This window comes from Sitodiplosis mosellana, unplaced genomic scaffold (genome assembly GCF_009176505.1).
Source record: "Sitodiplosis mosellana isolate CC-2019 unplaced genomic scaffold, AAFC_SMos_1.0 Smas_scaffold_6162, whole genome shotgun sequence".
NCBI classification, from domain to species: domain Eukaryota; kingdom Metazoa; phylum Arthropoda; class Insecta; order Diptera; family Cecidomyiidae; genus Sitodiplosis; species Sitodiplosis mosellana.
In genome coordinates this window covers 1,435,791-1,460,246 of record NW_022601403.1, presented here as the reverse complement: position 1 = coordinate 1,460,246, position 24,456 = coordinate 1,435,791, and the positions used below count along the sequence as shown (strand labels likewise).

The 24,456-nt window shown below is 38.0% G+C and overlaps 1 protein-coding gene across 7 annotated transcripts in view; it reads left to right on the top strand.

Annotated features, from left to right (window-relative positions):
• The window catches only part of LOC129574333 (arf-GAP with dual PH domain-containing protein 1-like), an 85,086-nt gene that overhangs the window by 36,329 nt on the left and 24,301 nt on the right, over nt 1-24,456 (top strand). For 6 of the 7 annotated variants that reach the window (XM_055456187.1, XM_055456186.1, XM_055456185.1 and 3 more), the window contains 3 exons: nt 16,149-16,374; nt 23,193-23,649; nt 23,743-24,067. In XM_055456187.1, coding sequence (XP_055312162.1) covers nt 16,149-16,374; nt 23,193-23,649; nt 23,743-24,067 — 1,008 coding nt within the window. Of the gene's footprint in view, nt 1-8,392; nt 8,530-16,148; nt 16,375-23,192; nt 23,650-23,742; nt 24,068-24,456 lie in introns of those variants that run through there. The other variant, XM_055456189.1, reaches the window with a different exon arrangement.

The following is a 24,456-nucleotide window of genomic DNA, read 5'->3' as shown; positions in this document are numbered from 1 at the left end:
ACGAATGATGGATAAAAATATAGTCTAAAAATAGGAAATTCCACAAATATAATAAAAAAAAAAAAAAAAAAAATCGCATTGGTTGAAATGTTTCATTCCAAAAATGCCATTTATGGTAAAAAAAAATATTTCAAACGTAAGCGAATTGTTGTTCTGTTGATAGAACGGTTTTTCCCGCAAAACCCAGAGAGAAGAACAACATATCAACGAACTTCATTCACGGCCATTTGTAAGCAACTTCTTGGAATATATCGATAAAATAGTTGAGCCAAGCAAATAAAATGGTAACAAGCCAGTGATAAATGTTTTGTTAATTGAAGCAATCATAAAGAGAGAGAAAAACAGCAACAACAACAACGCAGCGCAGCACACACACACATATCTGGCTAAATATGTAAATAGCTATGGGAAAGGAAAATGCTAAAAGCATCACTCATGACATACCACCGTCAAACAAATCATCAATAGCGATTACGCATTCACATTGATAATTGTGCTGTGTGTGTTTTTTTTTCTCTCTCTCTCTTTCTCTCTTTCTCTCTTTCTCTGTGTATTTTCTTAGCTCTGCTCATTCGTCGAGACAAATAATATGCATAATGCAATAAATCAGGCTTAGTTGAGCATAGGCGAGCGCATGCGAGCAAGCGAAACATTGAGAGAGAGAGAAAGAAAGAAAGAAAGACAGAAAGGGAGCGTGTGCTTTTCACGCGGTCGCGACCGTACGTCACATATTTCTATGGTCGATTTTTCGATTAGTTAACGTTACGTCCAGCATCACATGATTGTTGTCACCCGATTTTCTTTCAAGCGTTTTACTTTTTAGTCGTCGTGGTTGTCGTTGTTGTTGTTGTTATCCATGCGCGTTTCTCTTGCAGCTCATTTAAACGGTGTACAGAGATACATTTGTGTGTGCGTCTTTTTTGTTCGCCTCGTCGTTTGCGTTGAGATAAAAGTCTCATTAATTTGTATTTGTATATTATTATCATGATTGCAACGGGCGAAAAGAGAAAAAACGACCGCTTTTTGATGGAGTGAAGAAAAAACACACATTATGCGCAGTGCACGTGCCTATTTGAGCTTGCATTTACGTGAGCTCATTGTGTGTGTGTGTGTGTGTGTGTGTGTGTGTGTGTGTAGAGAGAGAAAAAAATAATTAATTGCCAACATTCTCTTGCCCAATATCAAAATTGCCATTTCATTCGATAAAAACGGTTACTGCGTGGCATTTTTCTCTCTTCTGAAATGCATATATGAAAAATTACACTTTTCGTCGTCGAACCAACTTCGCCTTCATTTCCAAGACTTCGGGACGAGAATTGCTCACAGCTCAAATTAGGGGCAGTTGGTGGCTGTTAGTCATACTCGAGAATTTTCCAAATGTCCAGAGTAAAATTTATCTATTTGGACCTTAGGCCATAGAGATGCGAAAGAATGTTGAAAATGTACGACCAACGCCGTTAGTGCTGCTGCTGCTGTTATTTCTGTTGCTTGGCCGAGATCATAGCCGATGACAGTAGGCGCGATGAGTGATAAAAGAACACTCTCAAGTTCAGATGGAAAAACGTCCACGCCAGCCCATTTTCAATGGAAGCCTAATGAAAATTGCCCAAGAGGAATTCTCTTTATCCCTCATTTTATTTCATATTGTAGAGCGTGAGCTGTGAATTATTATTTTGTATTTAGATATGCATACAAATTAAGTATCCGGTAATCGGTAACATTTCATAAACGGACTCGAAACCATTTGGATTGGTGATAGCGACGCTGGGCAGTGGTAATATGATGCAATTCAAGAGTAGAAACAATGAAAACCCAGGGGTTTTGTGGATTGAAACACAGGCACGCTAGCGCCGCAGTTTGCCCTACAATATCATATACGGCAAGCTGCAGAACTATTCATTCAGTATATATCATGCAGCTCAACTGTCAATCTGTAATCCCCCTGAAAAAAAAACATAGGCTACGTTTCGGAGGTACGAAACTCTCTCTCTCTCTCTCTCTTTCTCTGCATCGGAAGTTGCGATGACAGAAAATTTGTAAAATGCACAAACACACAGAAGTCTATCGAACTAAATCGAAAATAACTTGTTTTTCGATCAAAATAAATAAAGTGCACAGAAGTTGCACTGTATTTTATTCTCTTTCTCTTCTGGTTGCATTTTTTTTTGTTGACAATATTGCGTTGCATTTGGTCTCACCGAGCATATCGATGTGCTGGATTCCATGTGTGCCGTTTGTTTTTCTTTTTCCGTTGCTATTGGCCCCGTTCCACCGATGGAATTCCAAATATGCAGTCGAAATATATATATACATACGTATGTACGTCGATTGTGGTCATCGACAGCAAAACTCGTATGAATAATTTATTTATCAAAATTGTGAAGTGGCGATTGCGAGCGCGCACTCATTGCTTCGGGCCCTGACTACTACGACAAACGACGGTTGATGATGTGAGCACTCATTCGTGCCGCTGTCGCGTACAAATGCACCGATCCACAGTACATCGTTTGCACAAATGCAAAATAGCCTAAGCCATATTGAGTGTGTGTAAATATTTTGTGGCTTCGATTCCGACACAAATGATCTATTGAAATTTCTGTTTAATGCAGTCGCCTTCGTCGCGATTTAAAATCAATTGAAGGCAAAGATCTTTTTTTCGTCTTCTATGCAAGAGAAAACAGAACAAATTCACTCGGGTTTTATGCGGAATTTTTGCTTGATGATGAATGAATTCGGAATGACGAACTGACTCAACTTTTCGTCCCGCATCTAAATAATGGAACTGAAGTGAACTAAAATAAACATGAAGATTTTTGTTTCTATCCAAATCGCTTGAGGGCTTCAAATTCTTCAAATTCAGAACCGGAAATAGATTAACCCGAACGAAATGGTTTCGACCGATTATCATTTGAACATGTGTTGATTGCTCTTACATTTTTGACTCGGTCTTTTTGCTGCGTGTGTGTGTGTAAGAAAAATGTCGTTGCAACTTTTGGTTTTTTTTTATCTCGTTTTTTCGTTTTAAATTCCCAAAAATACCCATAATGTGCTTATCGATGGTAAAAACCCCAGCGATAGTTTGTTCTCGGTATTTGCAATGGATTTGCCCAATCGATTTGGGTGTTTTGATGCATTTGTAACGACAATATTAGGGAAAATTCCGATGCAAATATGTATGACAACTTTTTTTCACTGTTTTCGTGCGTCGCATTCAAAACGCATTTTCGGAATATGTGTTTTTTTTTTTAGTTCTGTTGCAATTACTTTGATAGTGTCCGACTGACATTGTCGCCATTTTTGCACATTGCACACATTGATTCTTCGAATCGCGCGTAAAAACATGTGAAAATCCCGTTTGTGTATCGCCAATAAATTATCGTAATTTTTTATTGATTCACATTGGAACGAAATGAAAGACAGACGGTCTGTGTACGTTTATCGAGAAAAAAAAAGAGATTTGCGGCTATGCGATGTGTGTTCTTTCTACATCTTTTATTTGTTTTGTATCATTTCATTTGTTGCTTGATGGCCTATTGCTGCCTTCGCAGCTGTTATTGTTTTTCATCGTTTGATCCGGGGTCTATTTTCACTCTTTGACTGAGCGCACCGATGTGTGAGTGTGTCTCTCATGATTATTTATTTCAGCTTAATTCAAATTTTATTGCATTTTTGCTTTACAGCATTTGTTGTTGTTATCGTCGTCGTCGTTGCGCGCTCTGTCATCGTCAAAAAATGTCAATCGATTTACAGGCGACGCGTGGCTTGATTTATTTTCTTCCTTCGTCGTCGTCATTCTCACTCTCGCCTTCGTTCCATCTCTCTCTCTCTCTCTCGTCCACTCTCTTTCGCTCTCGTCGTCTCTCTCTCTCTCTCACCAACTCTAACAAACTGCTTTCTATCGCATTTTTCCTATGATTCGGTCTCGTTTCGCTTGCATTTTGTCTATGTCTTGTCTTTAAATTTTTGTGTGTTTGTGTGTGTGTCTCGCAAGATTATTTCAGTTATTCATAGTACAAAAAAGGTGGTGTTTATCGTTTTTACATCAAAAACAGCGTGCAAACGGCATCAAATGCACGCTGAACTGAAAAACAACGAGTGATTTCTCAAATATGTGGGAGAAGTTGAAGATAAATGAGGAAAATTGTATACGAAAGCAAGCAAATTGGGCGAAGAGCACGCGGTGTGTGCTCACCATACAGCCAACAACAGCTTCAACGGCGACGACAAAAAAAATTGGACAGAAAATGAGTATATGTTGCAATTCGCACGTATCATGTCGTGCCACACGAAAAAAAAACAACTGAAATGTCCGTTGTTTTTCAAGTTTCAAAGAGTTGACCCACCATTTCTCACTTGTTTACGCAGAAATCGCATGAATTTTGATTTGATTTTGCGCGCATATGTGAGCGCACCGTGGTCATAAAATGGCCATTACATTTAATGCACTCAACTAGTGCTCTTGTTTTTTTACTTCGGACATTTTAATGTAATGAAAAGAGTTGTTTTTTTTTTCGAAAGCGCATTCGATGGAAATGGTGAGAAAGATGGAGTGCAAGCGACAAGTATATCGATTAATTATGTGTTATATTTGGTATATTTGTGGAAATTCCGTTCAAATTTTTTTTGCTCTTTTTTCGATTGTTGTTCCATCGATTGCCACACAATCATTGTGTGACGTTGAACACCACCAATACCACACACTGGTATTATGGGACTGTGTAATTATTCGCATGACATTTATGGAGATTGAATTTTGCAAAATGGTGCGAGGAAAAACGACATTCGCCATCAGTTCATTGGATTTTGGTCGAAATGCTCACGAAGAACACTCATTGCACACAGAGAAGGGGAGACGAGTGTGGGCGGGCGGTGGTTGGTTAAAAACAAGAACATTATTAAATCACATAAATGCATCAATAAACATAAAATCCCGATACATGGATGTATCCGGGAATTGAGCGCATGGCTTGCATTTTTTTGTTGCCATGGTTAATGTTGTTGTTATTCCATTCGATACAATAATAATGACATCAATAAATGTAAACAAGACGAATGCTTAAACAAAACCACTCAGACATAGTCACATTCACACGAGATACCCCACACAACAACAACAACAATAACAAAAAGCAAAGCGCGGCCATAAAATGGAGTGCAAAAGAGAGATGAGAGTGTTTTCGTTTCATTTGAAACAAGGCATTATTAATAAACGACAACAGTCACTAAACGTAAATACCTTCATAAATTAAGATTTATTCTCACCCATCGTTCGCTCGTTCGCTCGATCGCCCGCAAAATTTTCACATTTTATGTGCGGCTTGGCTGTGTGTGTGTATGCATCGTGTATAATTTGTGTAATTATGATCTGTCTGCCATACTGTGTCGGTGCTACAACACTTTCGGTTCGGTTCTCTCCCTCTCTTTTGTTCGTTGTTGTGTCTGAATTGTATTGTGCCGCCGTTCGTCATCTCGTCCAATCATCCAAATAAGCAATATATCAGCAAATTCATTGATAGTGCAAAGAGATAAATGAAACGTTATGGCTGCAGCATTTATAAATAATGGTCTGTGTATTACTTGTAATGAGTTGCTGTGTGTTTGGTTTCATTGTGCATATTTCTTCATCTATTTGTAGTTTATCGTTTCGCAGTTGTTGTAACTTGTCTTTCATTCGACTTTTGTCTCGAATTCAATCAAGACAGACTCACACACAAAACTTGTCGACTCTTAAAAGAGCAACACTCGAATATGCTTTCTTGATCGGCGTGCGTGGTTTTTTTTCTTTTTGTTATCACTTCTTTTCATACGCCGTCTGTTCCGCTTTATGCGACTCATTAATATATACATAATATCGAGACTGTGTGTTATAATTATAATTATACCACACAGTCTGCGTTATGGAACAACACACCAAATAGAATGATCAATTCTGATCGTCATCGTAGACAGACGGTCGCGTGTGTACACACACACACACTTGGCCCGTTGTCATCGACATCGCGTTGTCTCGGCAACTGTGAGTGAGCTGCATAGCATCCGTCAACCGAATATGGCCCCCACCGACACATTATATATGTTCAAATGCGGTTATCGACCGCCCAAACACCCATATTCAAATCTAGCATGTATAATGGGCTTTTGTTAAAACATTTTCGGTGGCGCTTCAATTTATGCTACTAGACATTTTCCCGGCATTTTACAGTTGAGGCGATGATGAAGAAAATGCGAAAGCGAAAGAATAAGAGGCAGATAGAGAGAGAGAGAGATATAGAATGGGCAAGGTAGAACAAGATAGAGCGAAATAGAAGAGAAAGACCGAGAGAGCAAGAAGAGAAGCGCGAAAGACAAAGAGCAAGCAATAAATAGAGACACATTTGCATAGACAGTGGAAAAGTGATTGAGTGTGAGAAAGGGTTTTTCGAACCCGTAAATTCGTTTCGTAGAAACAACGAAAAACAGATTCTAGACTCTAATTATAGCAATTATAAACATAAGCTAGGCACACAGCTAAAATCAACAAAACCAACCGAGAAAAATACACAAAACAAACCGAATTCGGTATATCAACAAGTGTATCAAAATCGGTAAGCTCAACCGAATATTGTTGCGAAAGCGATACACACACACAAACACACATTGGCTAACAAACACAATGCACAGTAACGAAATTAAAATGTATTAATTAATATGATTGAGAATGAAACCGGAGCTAATAATAATCAGCGTGCAGCTCATTAGCCTCATCAGGCAAAAAGGCCCGTGCTCTTGAATTGGAATTAAAATACACTGTCAAATATCAAATGAATCGAGAAAGAATCTGAAAAAGCGCTGCAAAAAAAAGCAACAACAATGCATCGAGACGGAGTGAAACAGAATAAAATTTGAGCCATTTGTAAATTGGCTGAGGCATACACTCGAACACAGCGAAGTTAATCAGAAAGAAAAGGGTCTCCTCAACGCGGATAGCAAATTCGATCGAAATCAATTTTTTTTTCTGCGATGAATGCAAATGAACGTGTGCCCATCAAATTTGTCTTCGAATGACAAAGAGATTGAAAGTGTGATATATGAACTGTTTGAGCCATTCTTCGGGGCGACATATGGGATGGTGTATTTATTTATTATACATTTAACAAACTGACATGCCTATTCGCTGCTGAAACGAATACAAACAACCAAATTAACGGCACGGAAAGCGGAAAAAAAATGTTTCGCGTGTGAGCATCGTTTGCACGAGCTGTCGCATTCTCTGCGACGATCACCTCCATTTTTTGTTGCGCTTATTTTAGCAGACGCACCAGGCTGACAGAGGCAAACAAAAAAATCCATGCAAAACGAACAAAAGGCACATTTCCAAGGGGTAACCCAGATATTTGGACGATCGAATGATACACTTTTTTTTGGCGATTTTTCACTACAACTGGAAAAATCGTAAGTTTTTCTTTCTGCCCAGCTACAGATCTTGCTAATGAAGATGAAATGGATTTTAATGCAATTTCTTTCAACTGTCTTTCGATTCGAAATTTTATGGCAAGTGAAAAGTTTCCTATGAAAACCGAACGAATCCTTTTCCTTGAATAATTTCCGTCCTTTCTGTCTGAAGAATTCAGCCTATGGAAGTACAAGTAATTGATTTGAATTTCAAATAATTATTGAATATCAAATTTAGCACATACAATGCGCGAAATTCACTGAATCCATATACAATGCGCGAAAAACAGCATTTGTCTTGCCTTTAAATCGATTTCATCATAGAAAAACCCCAGCTTCATTGCATTGAACCATCATTTTATCCGTTTGTTTTATGTTTTTTTTTTCTGGTAGATTCGCAAATCGCTTTGAGTGTTCGAGTGATTAGGTTCGAACATTGTCATTGCCATTGCTAAGCAATGCTCACTTAGTCATGTACACACATTCCGAGAGAGAAAGAGCCGTGTCTGGTGTGTTCAAATATGTACTAAACACATTCATTATACACACATAGAGTGAGAGTGAGAGTGAGAGCGAGAGCAAGCGAAGGAGAGAAAGACAAACGCCCATTGAAATGGTTCTGTATCGTTGAAAAGCGAATGTAAATGGTTATTGTGTAATCAAGTTGACGGTGGCGGCAGTGGCGGATTTTCGACTTTTTTTTCTTTAATTTTTGCTTAAATTTCGTATACTGTTCGCCGCAGCGCTGCCGTCGCCGTCACTTTGCATTGCCTTCCTTTCCCTCTTCCCTTCGTTGTTATTGTTTTTTTCGCACACACATTTCTGTTTATGCCTTTATTTTTGAAGCCTCTTATTTGCTGCTTCATTTTTATTAATTTGTTTGTTTCATCCGCTTTTTTGTTGTTGCTGCTGCTGCTGCTTGCTACAAACAGTAAACACTCCAGGTTCGCAAATAGTATGGTTTTTTTTAAGTCGCGTCTGCCGAAAAACAAAAACAAATACACGAAACGAAGCAAAAGCAGCAGAAGAAGCGGAAAAGAAACACAACATCAGTTGAAAACATAAATTCGTCTTCAATTCCAGACATAAACACAAAAGGTAGCGATGAACCCGAAAAAAGCTTTAGAAACACTTGGGTCTTTGCTTTTTTTCGCGCCGTCTCTGTCTTACGTTCGATTTTATCGAGCTATATTTACCGAAAATGTATATAATTTGGATTTAAAATCCATTCGGAAATGTCATATCCAAAAATGCTTTATGCACGACGGGTCGACGGCGGATTAAAAGTGACGCATCGAACATGCATGCAAACCGAAAAACAACAACAATGACACACCGATGAGTATCTTCCGATCATTTTTTCAGACAGACATTAATATTTCAGCAGAGCTCTTTTCATCCAAATCAAGTATGCATTTGCAATACGATGGAAGAAGAAAAAAAAACTGACGGCAAAATGTCTCAAGAATCACGAATGTCCATCAAAATCGCGTTGTGTTTTTCTCAAGTCCATGTTATTCGAATTTGTTGACGAAATCCATCCGGATGTGTAAAAATGTCAGTGTTCTGTCAACAATTTCAACGCTTTTTTATCATCTCTCTTTCGATAAAGTTCACAATGAATGAAATTGCTCAAACACAAAAAATAGAAGCTCAAAATGAGCTAATCTGAACACAAAAAAAAACTATTTTACTATTGTTGCCATTGAAAAAAAAATGTGTGTCAAAAATAACACTGTTATTATTGTTTAGTTCGTTTTTTCTCCCTCTCTCGTCAAAAACGAAACGATTATTTGTCGTATTTTAACGCTGCAATTTATTCAAAGAGACGAATCGAAAATGGCAATATGTGGCCGGTAATATTGCAAACAACTTGATTAATGCCTTTATCAGCAGCAGTGTAACAATAATTGATGGTGGCGGTACGCTCTCAGTTCATGAAAAATCAAGTAAACACCATGTTGTCGTTTCCAAAACACAAACACACACCGATTCAATGAGCATTTGACGTCATCTGTTTGTGTTTCGTACACTGCACACGATCAACAAATCACCGTTAACCAGATTGTTTTCGATTCATTTTGTCAATATTGCGCAGTTACCGAGTAATGAGAGAGATCGAGATACCACCAGAGTGATGTTCATTGTAACTACACCAAATGAGTAATTTTCCTCGAAAGGGAGAGGCTGTATGCGCGCATTCAATAGTGGACAGTGGGCTGGCGTGGGAAAGAAAGTGATGGGCGACACGAAATTCAATTGAACTTCTAAATGAAATACGTTTAATCATTGCATGCGAGAGATAATGCGGTTTCGACTTGTTCACACCGATTATTTGCATTGATATGAAACGCCAACCAAAAATAGCCCAAACTCACGCATTTCACTGTAATTTTAAAAATATTTATTTTTAATTGACGATTTTAATGGAATTTGACAGAATATCGTAAACCATCCAAATTGTAACATAGTCTCAAAATAAACCACTTTTCTAAGAAAATACAAATAAGTCGTATATTCATATCGAAAGATTTTTTCGTGTTCTTCTCAAATATGATATAAAAAACAACAATTACCCTTCAAAGTTTTGTAGAAAATTAGTCTATTTGTTCAATTGTTACCATTTAGACTATGTTACAATTTGGATGGTTTACGATATTGTTCAGTGAATAACCATATTTGACATTTTCATATATATATATATAGGGTCAGGTGGGGTAATTCGCGCCACTTTTTTTTACAATTTTATATTTCCATGAAAATTTAAAAAAAATCAGGAATGTTTGGTATCATTTTGTAGCTTGTCTTTTTACCTAACTTTTATAGAAGAAATGTTTTTGGTTTGATCCCCTTTGGGGTCCCATATAGCCCTTGGGGCGAAATCAAAAAATGGTGGGGTAATTCGCGCCGGTGAGGTAATTCGCGCCACCACATGGGGTAATTCGCGTCGGCCGCATTTTCAGTGTTTTAAATGTGTTTATCATCCGAAATAGTGTTAGTGTTAGATTAGTACATCCTTCGCTGATGTTGTGTCAAAATTTCATGAAATTTGGACCGCTAGAAGCGAAGTTATTACGCCAAAAGTGACACTACCTATTTTCATCGGTCGACAGGCGAATTTTGGCCCAAAATTCGAAAAAATGACTTTGCGCCGATTTTTATTTATCTAAGAAGTAGTCGACGCATTGTCAAACCCGTGGTACCGTTGGAAAGGTAATTGATGGTGCTACAAAAATACTCAGTCAACCACCCCTTCCGACCCCATTGAGGTCCCCAAAAACACGCCAATTGCCCATTGTGTTTGTGGCGCGAATTGCCCCACAGCATGTATTGCTGTTTGAAGCTCGATTCAGCCACAAAAATTGAAAATATTCAAAACAAATTTATATCCATAAGAAAGAGCTGGTGATAAGCTACAAATCACATCAACCCGTTTTAAAAAAATATTAAATTAGAATAGTAAAAACTGAAATTCTGTGGACCCGAAAAATGAACTCAGTACTAGCAAAAAACATATTTATGCCTGTAGCTTGTCTGTACTTGGCTGAGAAATGTTCGGTTGTGCAACCAAATATGCAGTTTTTTACGCTCTTTCAAATGATACTAGAACTTTTTGTATATGTATTGCCGTTTTCGAGAAAAGGCCGATGGCGCGAATTACCCCACGGCGCGAATTGCCCCACCTGACCCTATATATAGATTATTTGATGTTTGTCAATTGAGGAATGAAAATTCAGTAAAGTCAAGGAAATGTGTTGACAGTAAAATAAAAGCGAGGTTGACTCATCGGCCGATTACATTCGTAAAAGTCGATTCATGCATAGAACAAAAGCATATATGATTATAATAACATTTTATGTGCTTCATTTGTCAACGCAAATAGTTTATTGATGGAGATGCATCTCTTTCTTTAGGACATGTGTTCATGGAGAGCCTTTAGTTTGGGTCCATAAGAACTTGATCGAAGATCTTCACAAAGATCGTCCATCTCAGTTGGGAAACACTTCTCTTTGAAGACTTTAAACGCATTTCTTACACAGTAAAAATTTACACCCGGGTTAGCAGTAAAAATGTGAGACAAGAATATCATGAGGCAAAAAAAACATAGAATAACAAAACAAATGAACTAAAATGAACTAAAATGACTTGAGATATCCTCGAGAAAAAACAAATGGACAATCCAAAATTTGAATTCCAAATAAATAACATGTGTGCTAATCACACAGTTCTATAGACGGTTTCCATATCGTAAAACTAAAAAATGGGGAAAGAAAACGGCGCTTCATTGCTCCCAAGGTTCATTGATCAATGATCAATCTCTCGCACAATGTGAGCCTCATCAGCGCTTCAAATATCATCAACAACAAACAGACACCGCCGTCAGAGTGTCACTCTGCACATCTCCCGCCTCTCTTCGTATAGGTCATGATTGGTTGATTTACTTGAAGTAAAAAAAAAGTAAATAACAACTAAAATGGTATGCAAAGATCAAAGATGAATGGGGGGGTAAGGCAGTGGAACAAAACATCAAACGAAATCCAACGACAAAAATCGATGTCGAGAATTTTACAAATCACATGCATCAACTGCACACAACACACCATATCACACGGCACAGCGAGCCGATAGAATTTCGTTGAGAGAGTGATTTCCAGGAAAATGAGCGAACAAACAAATGAACGGAACGAAGAAAAACAAATCAAACTGCGCAGCAAAAAAAAAAGCACACACAATATAATCTCGTCGAAATTATTGACATGGACGTGGTGTCGACGTAATTTTCAATGTCTGCTCGTTGCCGCTCTGTTGTCGTTGCTGTTGTTATTATTTTTTGTTTATGCTCATGTTTTTTGTTGTTGTTATTTCGTTTGTTCGCGTTCATTCGCGGTACACATGTAAAGTGGCCATTTGTAAATCGTAAAGTAGGCCTGTGTTATTTTTCTCAGTTATTTATATTATGCCCTTGTAACGGATCTTATACAATAGTTTTGGAGTTTTGTGTGTTTTGTTTTGCTCTTTTTTTTACTGCTGTTGCTACTGCTGCCGCTGCTGCCGCTGCCCATTGTTGTTGTTAGTGTTGTTCGAAGGAAAACGGTTCTATTGTTTTCGCGAAATAAGAGACACGCGAACTAGACAGCGACTAGCAATTACGATACACAACACAGTTTTGAGTGTGTGTGTGTGTGTGCTTGGCGCCCGCGATATTTCTAAAATTTAATTCACGAAACGTGGTCGCCGTCAACGCCGTTACTGTTGCCGTCGCTTTTTTTTCTCCTTTTTCCTCTGCCTTCTTTTTCTTTGTCCCTCTCTCTCTCTGTGTGTGTGTGTGTGAAATTTTTTTTGCGGAACTCCAACTATTCAATTTGCAAAACCGTAAGCTCATTGGCGTGAAAGCCTTTGACTCTCTGGCATTTATATCGATCGAATTTCAGAACCAGCAAAGAATGGGCGCAGAGTGAGCGAGTGTGTGAGAGAGAGAGTGAAAGAGAGAATCAGAGCCAGAGAACGCAATGACTTCCTTGAATGAAAACTTTTCGAAAAATTCACACCATGCACCACATAATGTGCACCATGAAATGTATATTATTACCCGATTTGCGTTTCGTTGGTGACAAAGTGAATTCTTTTCGCTTCGATTGCTCGGCGGCTGCTGTTGTTCGTTGCCGCGTTGTTGATTTTTTTCTTTCTTCCATTCTTTCTTTCTTTTCCTTCTATTTTGAGCTCTTTCGCACTTGTTTTTGCTTTCGTTCTGAGCCGCGCTTAATAAGCTTATGGCTTCTCTCGTAACCAAAGAATTTATTTGCAAAAAGAAAAGCAGCAACGAACGAACGAACGAACGAAAAAAAAACACAGAGGAAAAATAAATATGTGTGTTGTAGCGAGAAAAGTGCATATTAGACACTCAAACTCTTTGGCTGGGTATTTATTGCACGGCGCTGTTACATTCGGGCGCCGTTCAGTTTTTGTCAGTCTTCTTTGTGTTTTTTTTAAATTCCCTCGGTTGTTTCATTCTTTGCCTCGCTTTCACTCTTTCGCTCTTGCTCTCTTTCACTGGGGTTTTGCCTCGCTCTGTGATGCAATCGAAAGGCATGTGGTTACACGTCTCGATTCGACGTGGCGACGGGACAGAGAAAGAGAATCATCATACCAAAGTTGGTATGTGAAAAACCAACACAAATCAACGAAAATAAATTGAGGGTTAAAATGCGCTCTCTCTCTCTCTCTGTCGCCCTCTCTCGCTTTTTGTGCAACAACAACGCACCAAGTACATGGTTGCAGCCGCACAACGAATCAAAAGCAACACGTTCTTTTTTTTCGCAATTTCTGTTTCAAAATTCTATCCCAAAAGCTAAATCGCTTAATGCCATTTGCAAAAATAGAATTCGATGAATGCGATACACACACACACACATACACACACGAGCACACGCACGTTGAGGAAATCTAAATGCTAATTTTAATCGGCTTAGTGAGCGCATCGATATATAGATTTGTCGGAACTGTAGGAGAGAGGAAAAGTTCGGGCCATGCTAGGACCAACCGGACCCACACGACAACACAAAATAACACAAAAATACCAACAGCCCAAGCGACAAATGATAAAAATAAGAATGAATAAGAAGTCGCAAAAGGTATTTTATGATATTTTACACTTTGACATCGAAAAGTGATACCGGTGAGCTGACCGGGCCGAGCCGACACAGTATGAGACGGAACTGAAAGAGTCAGTGTGACTTTTCGTGCATGTGAGAGAGAGGAAGACGGAATCCGATAAGCGCTTCTTAATCACAGAATAAAAGCGGCTCACAACAATTATGAGCCGTTCTCACGATAATTGTTCGATCCGCTGGCGTGCCTTTCTCTCTCCACTCTCTTCGATCATTTAATCGCATGCAAATTCCAAAGCGCATTTCAAATCGACAATTGACATTTTTTACTCGAGTACAAAAATCAGCAGAGTCAAAAACTGCACGGCTCGTTCCCATTCCCATTGTTGTTCTTTCTTCACTTGTTTCAGTGTTTTTGTCGTTGTGTGAAAGCAATTTGCTTGCCTCTGATTTATTTGCAACATATTTTTTTTTCATCGTTTGGCGGATATCATACAAAGTTTCCATCGCAGATGCGAAACCGAATTACATCCATGTTTTTATCAGTTCTCTTTGTCACTCGATTCGGCCAACCGTGCCGAATTGGCCGAATTATATGCGAGAAGGAAGAAAAAACGGTTGCGAACAAACATTTTGCAGCTAGACAAAACATATCCGTTAACTACGTCTCCCTACCCGTTGTCGTCATCGTCAGTTTGCTCCTTTCGAGAGAAATAAAGAGGGAGGGAGAGAGAACGATCTTTAATTCCATCGTTGTTCAAATTGTTTCGAGTTTTTCACTTTCCGAGAAGAAAAAAAGGATTGAAAACACACACAAAGAAATGAAAATAAAAGAAAAAAAAACGAGGCGTAAAATTACCAGCGAGAAGAATGAAAATTGTATCGTCGAAATGATGAAAAGAATGAAAGCTACAGTAAGAGAAAAAGGTGCCGAAACACCCAAAAAGTCGGCGTTTGTGTGTCTCGAGAAAAAAAAATATTTTCGCAATTTTTCCGGACAGCACAGCATCTCGACTTCGAAATAATGCAGTAAGGAATTGATACACAACGAGAGACGATGAAGAAACAGGAGATGGAAATAAAACGGTTGCTCGCTTTCAACACCTCGTATTTTACTCGTGAAAATGAAATTTATGAGACAAATCACGTATAAATGTTTACCGGCGTTTATATGAACAACACTGACACAAATCAAATCGAGAAGACACCGATTTTTGTTTGTTTCTTCGGCCGTCCGTCCGTCCGTCTCTTTAGTTTGAACTGTCGTAATTTTGCAGTCGAAAAATGGAAAGGAAAAAAAATATATAAATAAAAACAAGCCCACATTACATGATGGGGTTGCAAATGCTTGCAAACAATTGACTTGGTGTATCTTATTTTGAAGATGAATCGTGTTTGGCCTAACGAATGAAACGCTCGAAATAAGGGTAAGGCGTCGGAAAACATGCATTTTCATATATGTCAACCAGAGAAATACACACTCAGAGAGAGAGAGAGAGAGAGAGAGAGAGAGAGAGAGAGAGAGAGAGAGAAACAAAATTACCGAATGAGAGAAACAAAGAGATAGACAGAGAGACCAACAACGAAATATGTGTGTCTGAGAATACAAACGTGAATTGAGATTGTATGAATGAACCATAAACAGAAGATTGAATAGAGAAAAAAAAGAGTTTTAAAACGAGGACGATAACAACGCGAATGATGCAAAAGGACAGAAATAAACATAAATTACCGAGGCATTTTCGACGAGTGTATGTTGTACACGTCAGGTTTTGTTTTGCTGCTACTGCGATTTTTTCGCTCTTGTAGAACGGTTTCTGGGGTTCGCATGTAGTTTACACTCTTGGTAGCTGGGATTCGATGTTGTCGTCGTCGTTGTCATCGTCTTTGCCCCGTTTTATTAGTCTGCTTGAATGCCCTTTTCCACGTCTTTTTCTTTACAAATAAGTGCAATGTAACATTTTTGTTGATTTTACTGATAAATTTATGTTTCTTTTTTCTTCATTCTCTTTTTTGCTCCTCCTATACTGCGCCACACACACATCATTCAAACATTCGATGTGATTTTATTGAAAACACAATTTATGGCCGGCTTTGTGCAACACGTAGATGTGGAATGGGCATCATACAATATTGGCATATTCTTGTGTACACAATGTGCATCCGTTCATCGCAGCATCGGTGCACACATATCAAAAGTCAAACACTTAAAGATGGACCGATGGGAGGACAGCGAAGTTGAACGCATGAAAGAGGTTGGCAACTATAAGGCTCGACTCAAATATGAACAACGTGTACCCGCCTGCTATCGACGACCCACCGAACATACACCACAGTAAGTAGAATTTTTAGCGATTTTTTTCTTCTTCTTTGAGTTCATGACAAATCGAGCAAACGTCGAATTTGTTCTTTTTTTCAACCTTTTCTACGGACTTTTCTTAATAATTTTCTTTCGACATTTTCAATTTTGATGAATTTTCTTCGACATTTTTCGATCCCTTTTTCTTTGAATTTTTTTTTGATTTTTTTTTCATTGGAAAAATTTCATTTTCTTTGGAAAATGTTCATTTCAATTGGAAAATGCGCAGTTTGATGTCATTTTCTCAATCAAGTTTCGTGTCATTCAATCATTTAGCCAAATCCACAACCAGAGGTGGACAGTTTTTCGTTTCAATCGAATAGATTTTTTTAGCTGATTCAAACCTAACTGAAAATTGTGATTCAAGGCCGAAACGAAATGTAAAAATCTTTATATATCGTCGAATTTTCCACAAATTTCTTTCGAAAATGTCGTAAATGGACCAATTTATATTTTTTTTTTTAAATGAAATTCGTTTTACGTTCTCAATTCGGAGAATTGAATCAAATTGAATTGAAATTGCTTTTCAAAGTTCTATCTTCACCTTTACCATTATAAAAAAAAATAAAGACTGAAGTTCTAAAATCCGTATAAAGTCTCTTTCTCCTTGTTAAAAGCACAATTTAGTGATCTGAATAGTCCGATTATGAAAACTATAGTACTAAAACTACGGCTGCTTAGCCAAGATATAGAGCAAGATCTCTAAAGACTATAACTCAAAGCTTTAACGTTAAGAGTTCGGAAATTGCGATATTTAGAGCTAAAAAAAATGCGACTTTTATTTGAGTTCTTCAACAAATTCTCCAAACATGATATAAATATGCTGTTTGCATCATCAAATCTAATTGAATTGAACCCTTAAACGGAAATTTAAAATGCATTCAAATGAATTGGTATCCAGTAAACGACAGCTCGATTTTATAGTATTAAAAATGCACATTTAATTGAATTCTTTGGAATGGAAAAGAAAAAGAAGCGAACAAAAGACTCGGAATGGTCAAAAGCAATCAAATCAATGCTGACAAATGATGTGTTGAGTGCCGATCCGGTGTAGTTGTGCATGTGTCGTGTCTCATTGCAAAATAGATAGAGTGAGTGCATTAAAAGGCGAGCAATTTATCTATAATTAACTGTGTGTGCATTTGTGATGCTAAATATAAACCGGAGAGACCCTCTTTAGCACCGTATGTCCGTTCAAGTTGGTTGAGGAAGGAAGTGACATATAAAAAAAAAAGAAAGAGATTCTTGTCGTCTCAATCGGTTGTTATTTCTCTTTATTCTTCTTCCTCCCAGTTGTTGTTGTTTCGCTCATAATTTGATAAGACTGAATGACGTCTAACCGTGCATAAATAAATGCAATCGTGCTCTGATTCCGGCTCCGACAAATTGACATATATGAACTGCTGGCAACTGTTGCTCAAACGATCTCCGAGTTATATTCATTAAAGACACATATATAAAAGACAACAACGCATCCGGTTTCCAATTGAAAGAAGAATGAAAGAAAAAAATAACAGACAGAAATAATAATAGCAGCGCAGAACTGAAGAAGAAGAAGAAGGAGTAGAATAACTGAGCAACAAACACACAATGTCATATACATATTGAAATGTAAATAGACATCGTGGCCAGTGTGAGGTTCTCTCTCTCTCATTTTGCCCGATTCATTCTTCATGTGATTGTAATCAAATTGATTCAGACAGAGAGTCACTTCATTCATTAGAAACCATTCGAGAAAAATTCTTTACAAACGAACTGCGCGCAACGTAAAGCACACATGTAACGGGCTATATGGTAACAATGAACCAAACGAAGTAGTGAGTGCGATTCAATAATACGTTTAAGGGACGAGAGAAAAAGAGAGAGACGTATTGCATCAATCTCTTCGACTGTGTTTGGTTGGCTTTTTTCATGGAAGTCATGCGTTATAACAATGGTCCGTAGTAGTAGAGATTATCATCATACATTGATCTCTGGGCACTTTGAGCTCAACGAGAGAGAGAGAGAGAGCACAAACGAAACCAATTCGACAAGATAACAACAACACCAATGAAATATGGAATGATTTTTTTTTCGTTTGTTTGTTTGTGCTTTTTTTAAATGAATTGTTTTCGTTTGCGTCGAAAAAAAAATCAGCAGCAACAACAACAACAACAACAACAACAAGCAGACATCGAAGCACGCAGCCGATGGCTGAACCCAACGAAACCAATATTAATAATTTGCATTTTAACACGCGTGCATGTCGCGCTCGTACACATGACCGAAATTGAAATTTCGACGCTTTAATCATTGTCTACTTTTTTTCGGCTTTGGTGGCGTGCATATGCGCGCAGCATGTGTGTGTGTGTGCTTTATTTTAATTTGGCAATCAACAAACAGGAAGGAAGCACCTCACTTGACCCGTATACGTTGTCGCAGTCGTTGCCATTACTTCTCTCGTTCTCTCTCTCTCTCTCTCTCTCTCTCTCTCTCTCTCTCTCTCCCTATCTCTCTCTACTGGATTCATTCGCTCCCGTTTTTTTTTCTCTGTACGATTTTTGTTTTTTTTTCGCTACGCTTTTTCGTTTGCTTGCCGTCTTTTTTTTTGAGTACGCTACATCCCGGGTGAAAATATTTTGACTAACTAGCTGATTGAATCGATGGAAAGTGATTCAATGCATAGCTTGGAATGTTGTATGAAAAATGTTTTAAAATTTGAAATTTCGCATTAAAAATTGTTGACTGAAACGTCAAATAGACTCTTAATGACATAGATCACATTTTGAATGAAGAACTATCAGGCGACTGGAGCTAACTGCAGTCCTATATTTTGTTTGGTATAATCATTTTTATTCAGTCATTAACCAGCCAAATTGGACTGGTTACTCAATCGAAAAAAAATTTCATACGGGATTTCAACACGATGATAGAGAGGAAGAGAGAGAGCAGTCGACGCGATTCATTGCCGAGTTGTTTACGTGCCAAACGGCCCGTCTCTATGTGTACTTGCACTTCTTCTTTTTATATCTGTCGCTTTCTCTCTCTCTCTCTCTCTCTCTCTCTCGCTTATTCTGTATCTTCATCACTTTCTCAACTTTGAGCGATGGAAGAATATCAAAAAAAAAAAATGATTCCACCCAAAAGGTAGACGAGAAACGAGCGCACCGTGAACAAAGCGAAAAGCATAATTAATTTCCTATTTTGTTTGCTAAAATGTAATCAAAATGACCGTTATTCAAATTAAATTTATGTCATATATTTCTTTTTATCGCTTGCTTGCACTTGCTCGTTCTCCGTCTCCGTTGGCTTCAGCTCTAGCTTTTATCCACTAAATCGTTGACCAGAAGATGAAGCTCCTTCAAGCAAATTTAATTAGTATGATTTTCAACGCGGCCAACAACAACAATAACAAAATTGTCCAATTTGTTTTTTTTTACATCATTCAGTTTCCGTAAATCACAAGCGCTCTTCTCCTTTCCGCTCGACGAAATAGACGTGCGCTAGAGAGAGAGAGAGAGAGAGAGAGAGAGAACGCCACACTTTTTTTTTCTATCGTTATCTCTAAACGTAAATATGCATTCAATGGAATCGTCACGCTAACCATTTATCTCGATTGCTTATCGAAGCAAAACGTTGTTGTGGCGTTAGACACACTCGCACACATCAGCCCAAAACTTGTTTACAAATTGCGAACTCGAACCACAACAAGATTTCATTCTCACACACGCACACACACAAATCTCCCGTACAAACGGTGAATAATTTGTCGCGAGACGATACAGCATTGAATCGGTTTAGATTTGGCCAAATCTATCGTGTGGTTTGTTTTTTGACAATGTCTTTAGTTTTTTCAATCGTTTTTTTCGTCCTCATTTTTTATTTGCACTCAATTCAACTCAATTTTATTCACCGCCAAATACTGGCTGCATTCGGGTGGTACATATTTAGTGCATCGTCGATTTTTTTGCTGGCTCACGATGGATCACCGATTTACAGGTGTGAGTGTGTATGTGTGTGTGTGCGCATTCCTTTGTCATTGATTGAGGTGCGATTTCATAATGGAAGACAGAAATTGTCCCATAATTATCAGACAATTGATTTATTTATGCGGCGAACTAATGTTTCATTCTGCCATCGTTTCACACGAACGAATTCCGGAGAAAAGCAAATGGAGACGACTGAAATTTATTTCGATAATTCTATCACCAGCACTAAGTGCGTATTGTGCTGAGTGCCATCCATGGTTATAGCATTCTGCATATTGAATGCAAAACCCAAATTTCCTAGGGGCAATTCATTATTCGCGAATGCCATTCAACTGTTGTAGAAAAACAGGCATTCGTGCCTAATAAGCACTGGCTATTATGCCACGCATTTGCATTTGGTCAACGAGCATTCATGCGGCAACACCTATATAAAATGCATTGATACATTCGCACAAGCATTTGCAGCCATTCGCGATTGCGAACACAAGCACAAGCACAAACACAAACATCACTAATTTTTTGAGGATTTGAAAAATTATTCGGATTCATTTGTTATCAATGCGAAATTTAGTCATTCGAAAATTGCTCTAAATCACATAAAAGTTGTACGAGCCCCAAAAAAGTGAAGTTTATAAATTAATTTTGATTTTAAATAAGCTAAACATTAACTTTATTTACCATTTCCATAAAATATCTCTACACTTGTCAAACGATCGGTAGTGGCATTTGTGCACTCGTAACACTACTCGCTTGAAAAGCACACTCATTTGCAGATGGCATTTTCGGGAACATTTTCGAATGCTTGTATTTAAATACATTGAACGGTTGCATTCGCATTCGAATGCATTGCAAATGTTTCTATTTAAACGCATATGAAGACATTCGCCCATTCGCAAAACTAGCCCCTAGCAAATTTCATCGTTCCAGTCATATTAAGATGTGATTCACAAACACAACATTCTACTCAACAACAACAAAAAAATCGTTGGAAGGGAAAAAAAGAAGGAACAATTTCGGTTCATGTTCGGAATTGAAAGGAAAATGTCAAAGCGATTAGAAGTGCAAATTTCCTACTTACAACAGTTCTAAACTTCTGCGAACCGCAAAATTCTAAGCCAAACCAAGTCCATTTGTGTCGATCGAAGCCGATAAAATTCAATTTTATCCGAAAGATTGTTACGCTTACGTGTTCCTCTCAAAACAGTCGAAATTTAAAAAAAACCATTTTAATCAATCGAAATATCGGAGGGAAGGAAACAAGACGTAGAAAGATAGCATGCGAACAAAGTGGAATCGCACTAAATGTCTGATGAAATCCCGTGGAATTGTTAAGTAAACGTCATAATTAGCGTTCGTTTGGACGATAACAACAAAATGCGCAATCATTGATCGGCTAGTCGCATTGATATGTATGTGGCAGCTCTCTCTGCCTCCCTCTCTCTCTATCTCTCTTAGTACAAAAGCGCAATCAGAAAAAAAAGCTCAATCACGCACTCGCATCATCATTCTTTGCTAATTGAACAGAATGTACGTGTACATATGGAAAATAAAAACAAAAATAATAAATACCGCCGCAATTATCACAGTCATTTGATGTGATTTTAATGCCAAGCGCAGATACAATAATCGTTTTTGTTTTCATAAATTCTAAAATTAAAGACGCATTATGAATGGAAAGAAAAAAAAACTGTGATAGCCATCTTTGAAATGTGAAACGAAAGCGAAGCGTTAAAAATAAATGGAAACAAAGTGGCTTGGCTAATAAAAAGCGGTTTCAAAGTGATAAACCATACAAGGTTTCGATTTAATCGAAAATAATTCCGATGTTGCATGAGATTACAGATTTTTGTTTTGTTTTTGCGTTTAGCAAGAATGATATTTCAATTTTTTGTTGTCGCATTTGAAACCCATTCTAGGCCTAGCTATGAGGCCAAAATGATGGTGTTTATTGAAAAAATTAGCCGATTTTTATTTTGCGCGGATGAGCAATTCGACGAGTTAAAACGACACACGAAAAATGCCCGAAATTGAGAATAACATATATGAAGGCAATAAACTAGAAAACTCCGCTTATCGGACACGTGTTACACGCGCGCGCGTTCATGCAATTAGATAGCGTAAAATTATCGCACGAAATTCGTCGCAATTCTCTCTCTCTCTCTCTCTCTCTCTCTCTCTCTCTCTCTCTCTCTCTCGTTGGTGTGTGAAGAAAAATACACATCGTACAAAGTGCCACACGCTTATAATCTCGCATTTATTGTATACAGAATACGAAGTGTAAAATTGTGAGGCGCCGTGGATTTCGTGCGGCAAAATTCAGTACTAATTGGTGTGATTGAGATTGAAATAGCCGTAAGTGATTTCGACATATTGTGAAATACCAGAAAATCACACCAAGTAGTACTGAATTTTGCCGTACGAAATCCACGGCGCTCTACAATTGTTTGAAATTTGACAGTAAACGGGTGCAAAGTGCGGTGTGCAATTGTTTTGACTCTGCGAACGGCGACGGCGACGGCTGATGATAAAATCGTGTGAAATTTATCTGTTTGTACTTTGTTTTTGTTTGGAGTGGAGAGTGAATTAAATTTGCCGAATTGATGTGTTTACCATTTACCTCTATGAAATTAGCTAGTGTTGAGTCAACACTGTTTACTTAAATTGGTCAGCGGCGCTGACTCAGCGCCATTATCATCATTTATTTTTAATTTATGAAATTAAAAACAAAAAGCAATTGATGCCTTCCAAAAGGCTTTTGAATTCAATTTCCAATGATCTAATGAAAGTCCCATTTTCTCTCTATTTCTCGCCCTTTTCGCCGCTTAGGGTATTGCTGGAGCAATACATTCGTGCCAAGTATGAGCGCTTGGAATTCTGTCACATTGAACGGCCAAGCTATACATCCGGCTACATGGATGGATTTCTAATGAAAAAAGGCAAAGAAGACCATCGCTATCAGATGCGAAAATTTATCTTAAGCGAATCCGATGACACACTCAAATACTATGTTAAAGAGAGTAAAGAACCAAAGGCTGTACTCCGTCTATCGGAATTGAATGTGGCATTTGCGCCCGCCAAAATTGAGCACAAATCATCCATGCAATTGACATTTTTGAAAGACGGTTCAACGCGACACATCTATCTGTATCACGATGATCCCGAAGTGATAGTTAATTGGTATATGGCAATACGATGTGCAAAATTGCATCGACTCCAAGTGGCATTCCCCAGTGCCACCGAATCCGATTTAATCGGTTTGCTCAGCCATGATTTTGCCAAAGAGGTTTGTTCATCATTTTTGATTTCTCTGTTTTCTTTCGCGGTCAGTGTTTTCTAAATTCGGCTTTTCAATTCCAATAAAAAAAATATCAAATAGGGTTGGATTTTTAAAACGGGACCTCGACAATCGGACGGCTATAAACGACGTTGGTTCACATTGGATAATCGAAAATTAATGTATCATGACGATCGTTTGGACGCATATCCAAAGGGTGAAATCTTTTTGGGCAACCATTTGGATGGCTACAGTGTACGGATCGGTGTTAGTACAACAAGTGCGAAAAATCAAGGATATCCATTCACATTATTTACACCGGAACGTATCTACAATTTATCGTGTGCCACCGAACAAGAGCGCGACGAATGGATTCGAACAATACAACATGTATTAGAACGACCACTTACACCACAGGACAGTTCGGGTTAGTGTGGATTATTGTGTTATTAATATGTTTCTTTTTTTTCATTTTGTAGCCCATTTTTCCCCAATTTGTTCTCCTTTTTTCGATTTAGAGCAACGAAAGCGTCGTTGAAAAAAAAAAATTCAGAAGAAAAACAACTCCAGTCACTTTTTGACTTCAGTTGACGCTTCAGTCAATTTTTTTCATTTAAAATGATTAAAGTATTACCACTTCATTACGGGCGCTGCCCGACCAGATAGCTCCTTGTTTTATCGAACAACACTTCACCAATAATAAATAATGACTTGTTTCTAACGGGTTTCGATTTTCCTTTTCTTTTCTTTCTCTATCGGTGCTGCTGCTACTACTACTACTATTGGTGCTGTTTCTACTACTTTTGGTGCCGTTGT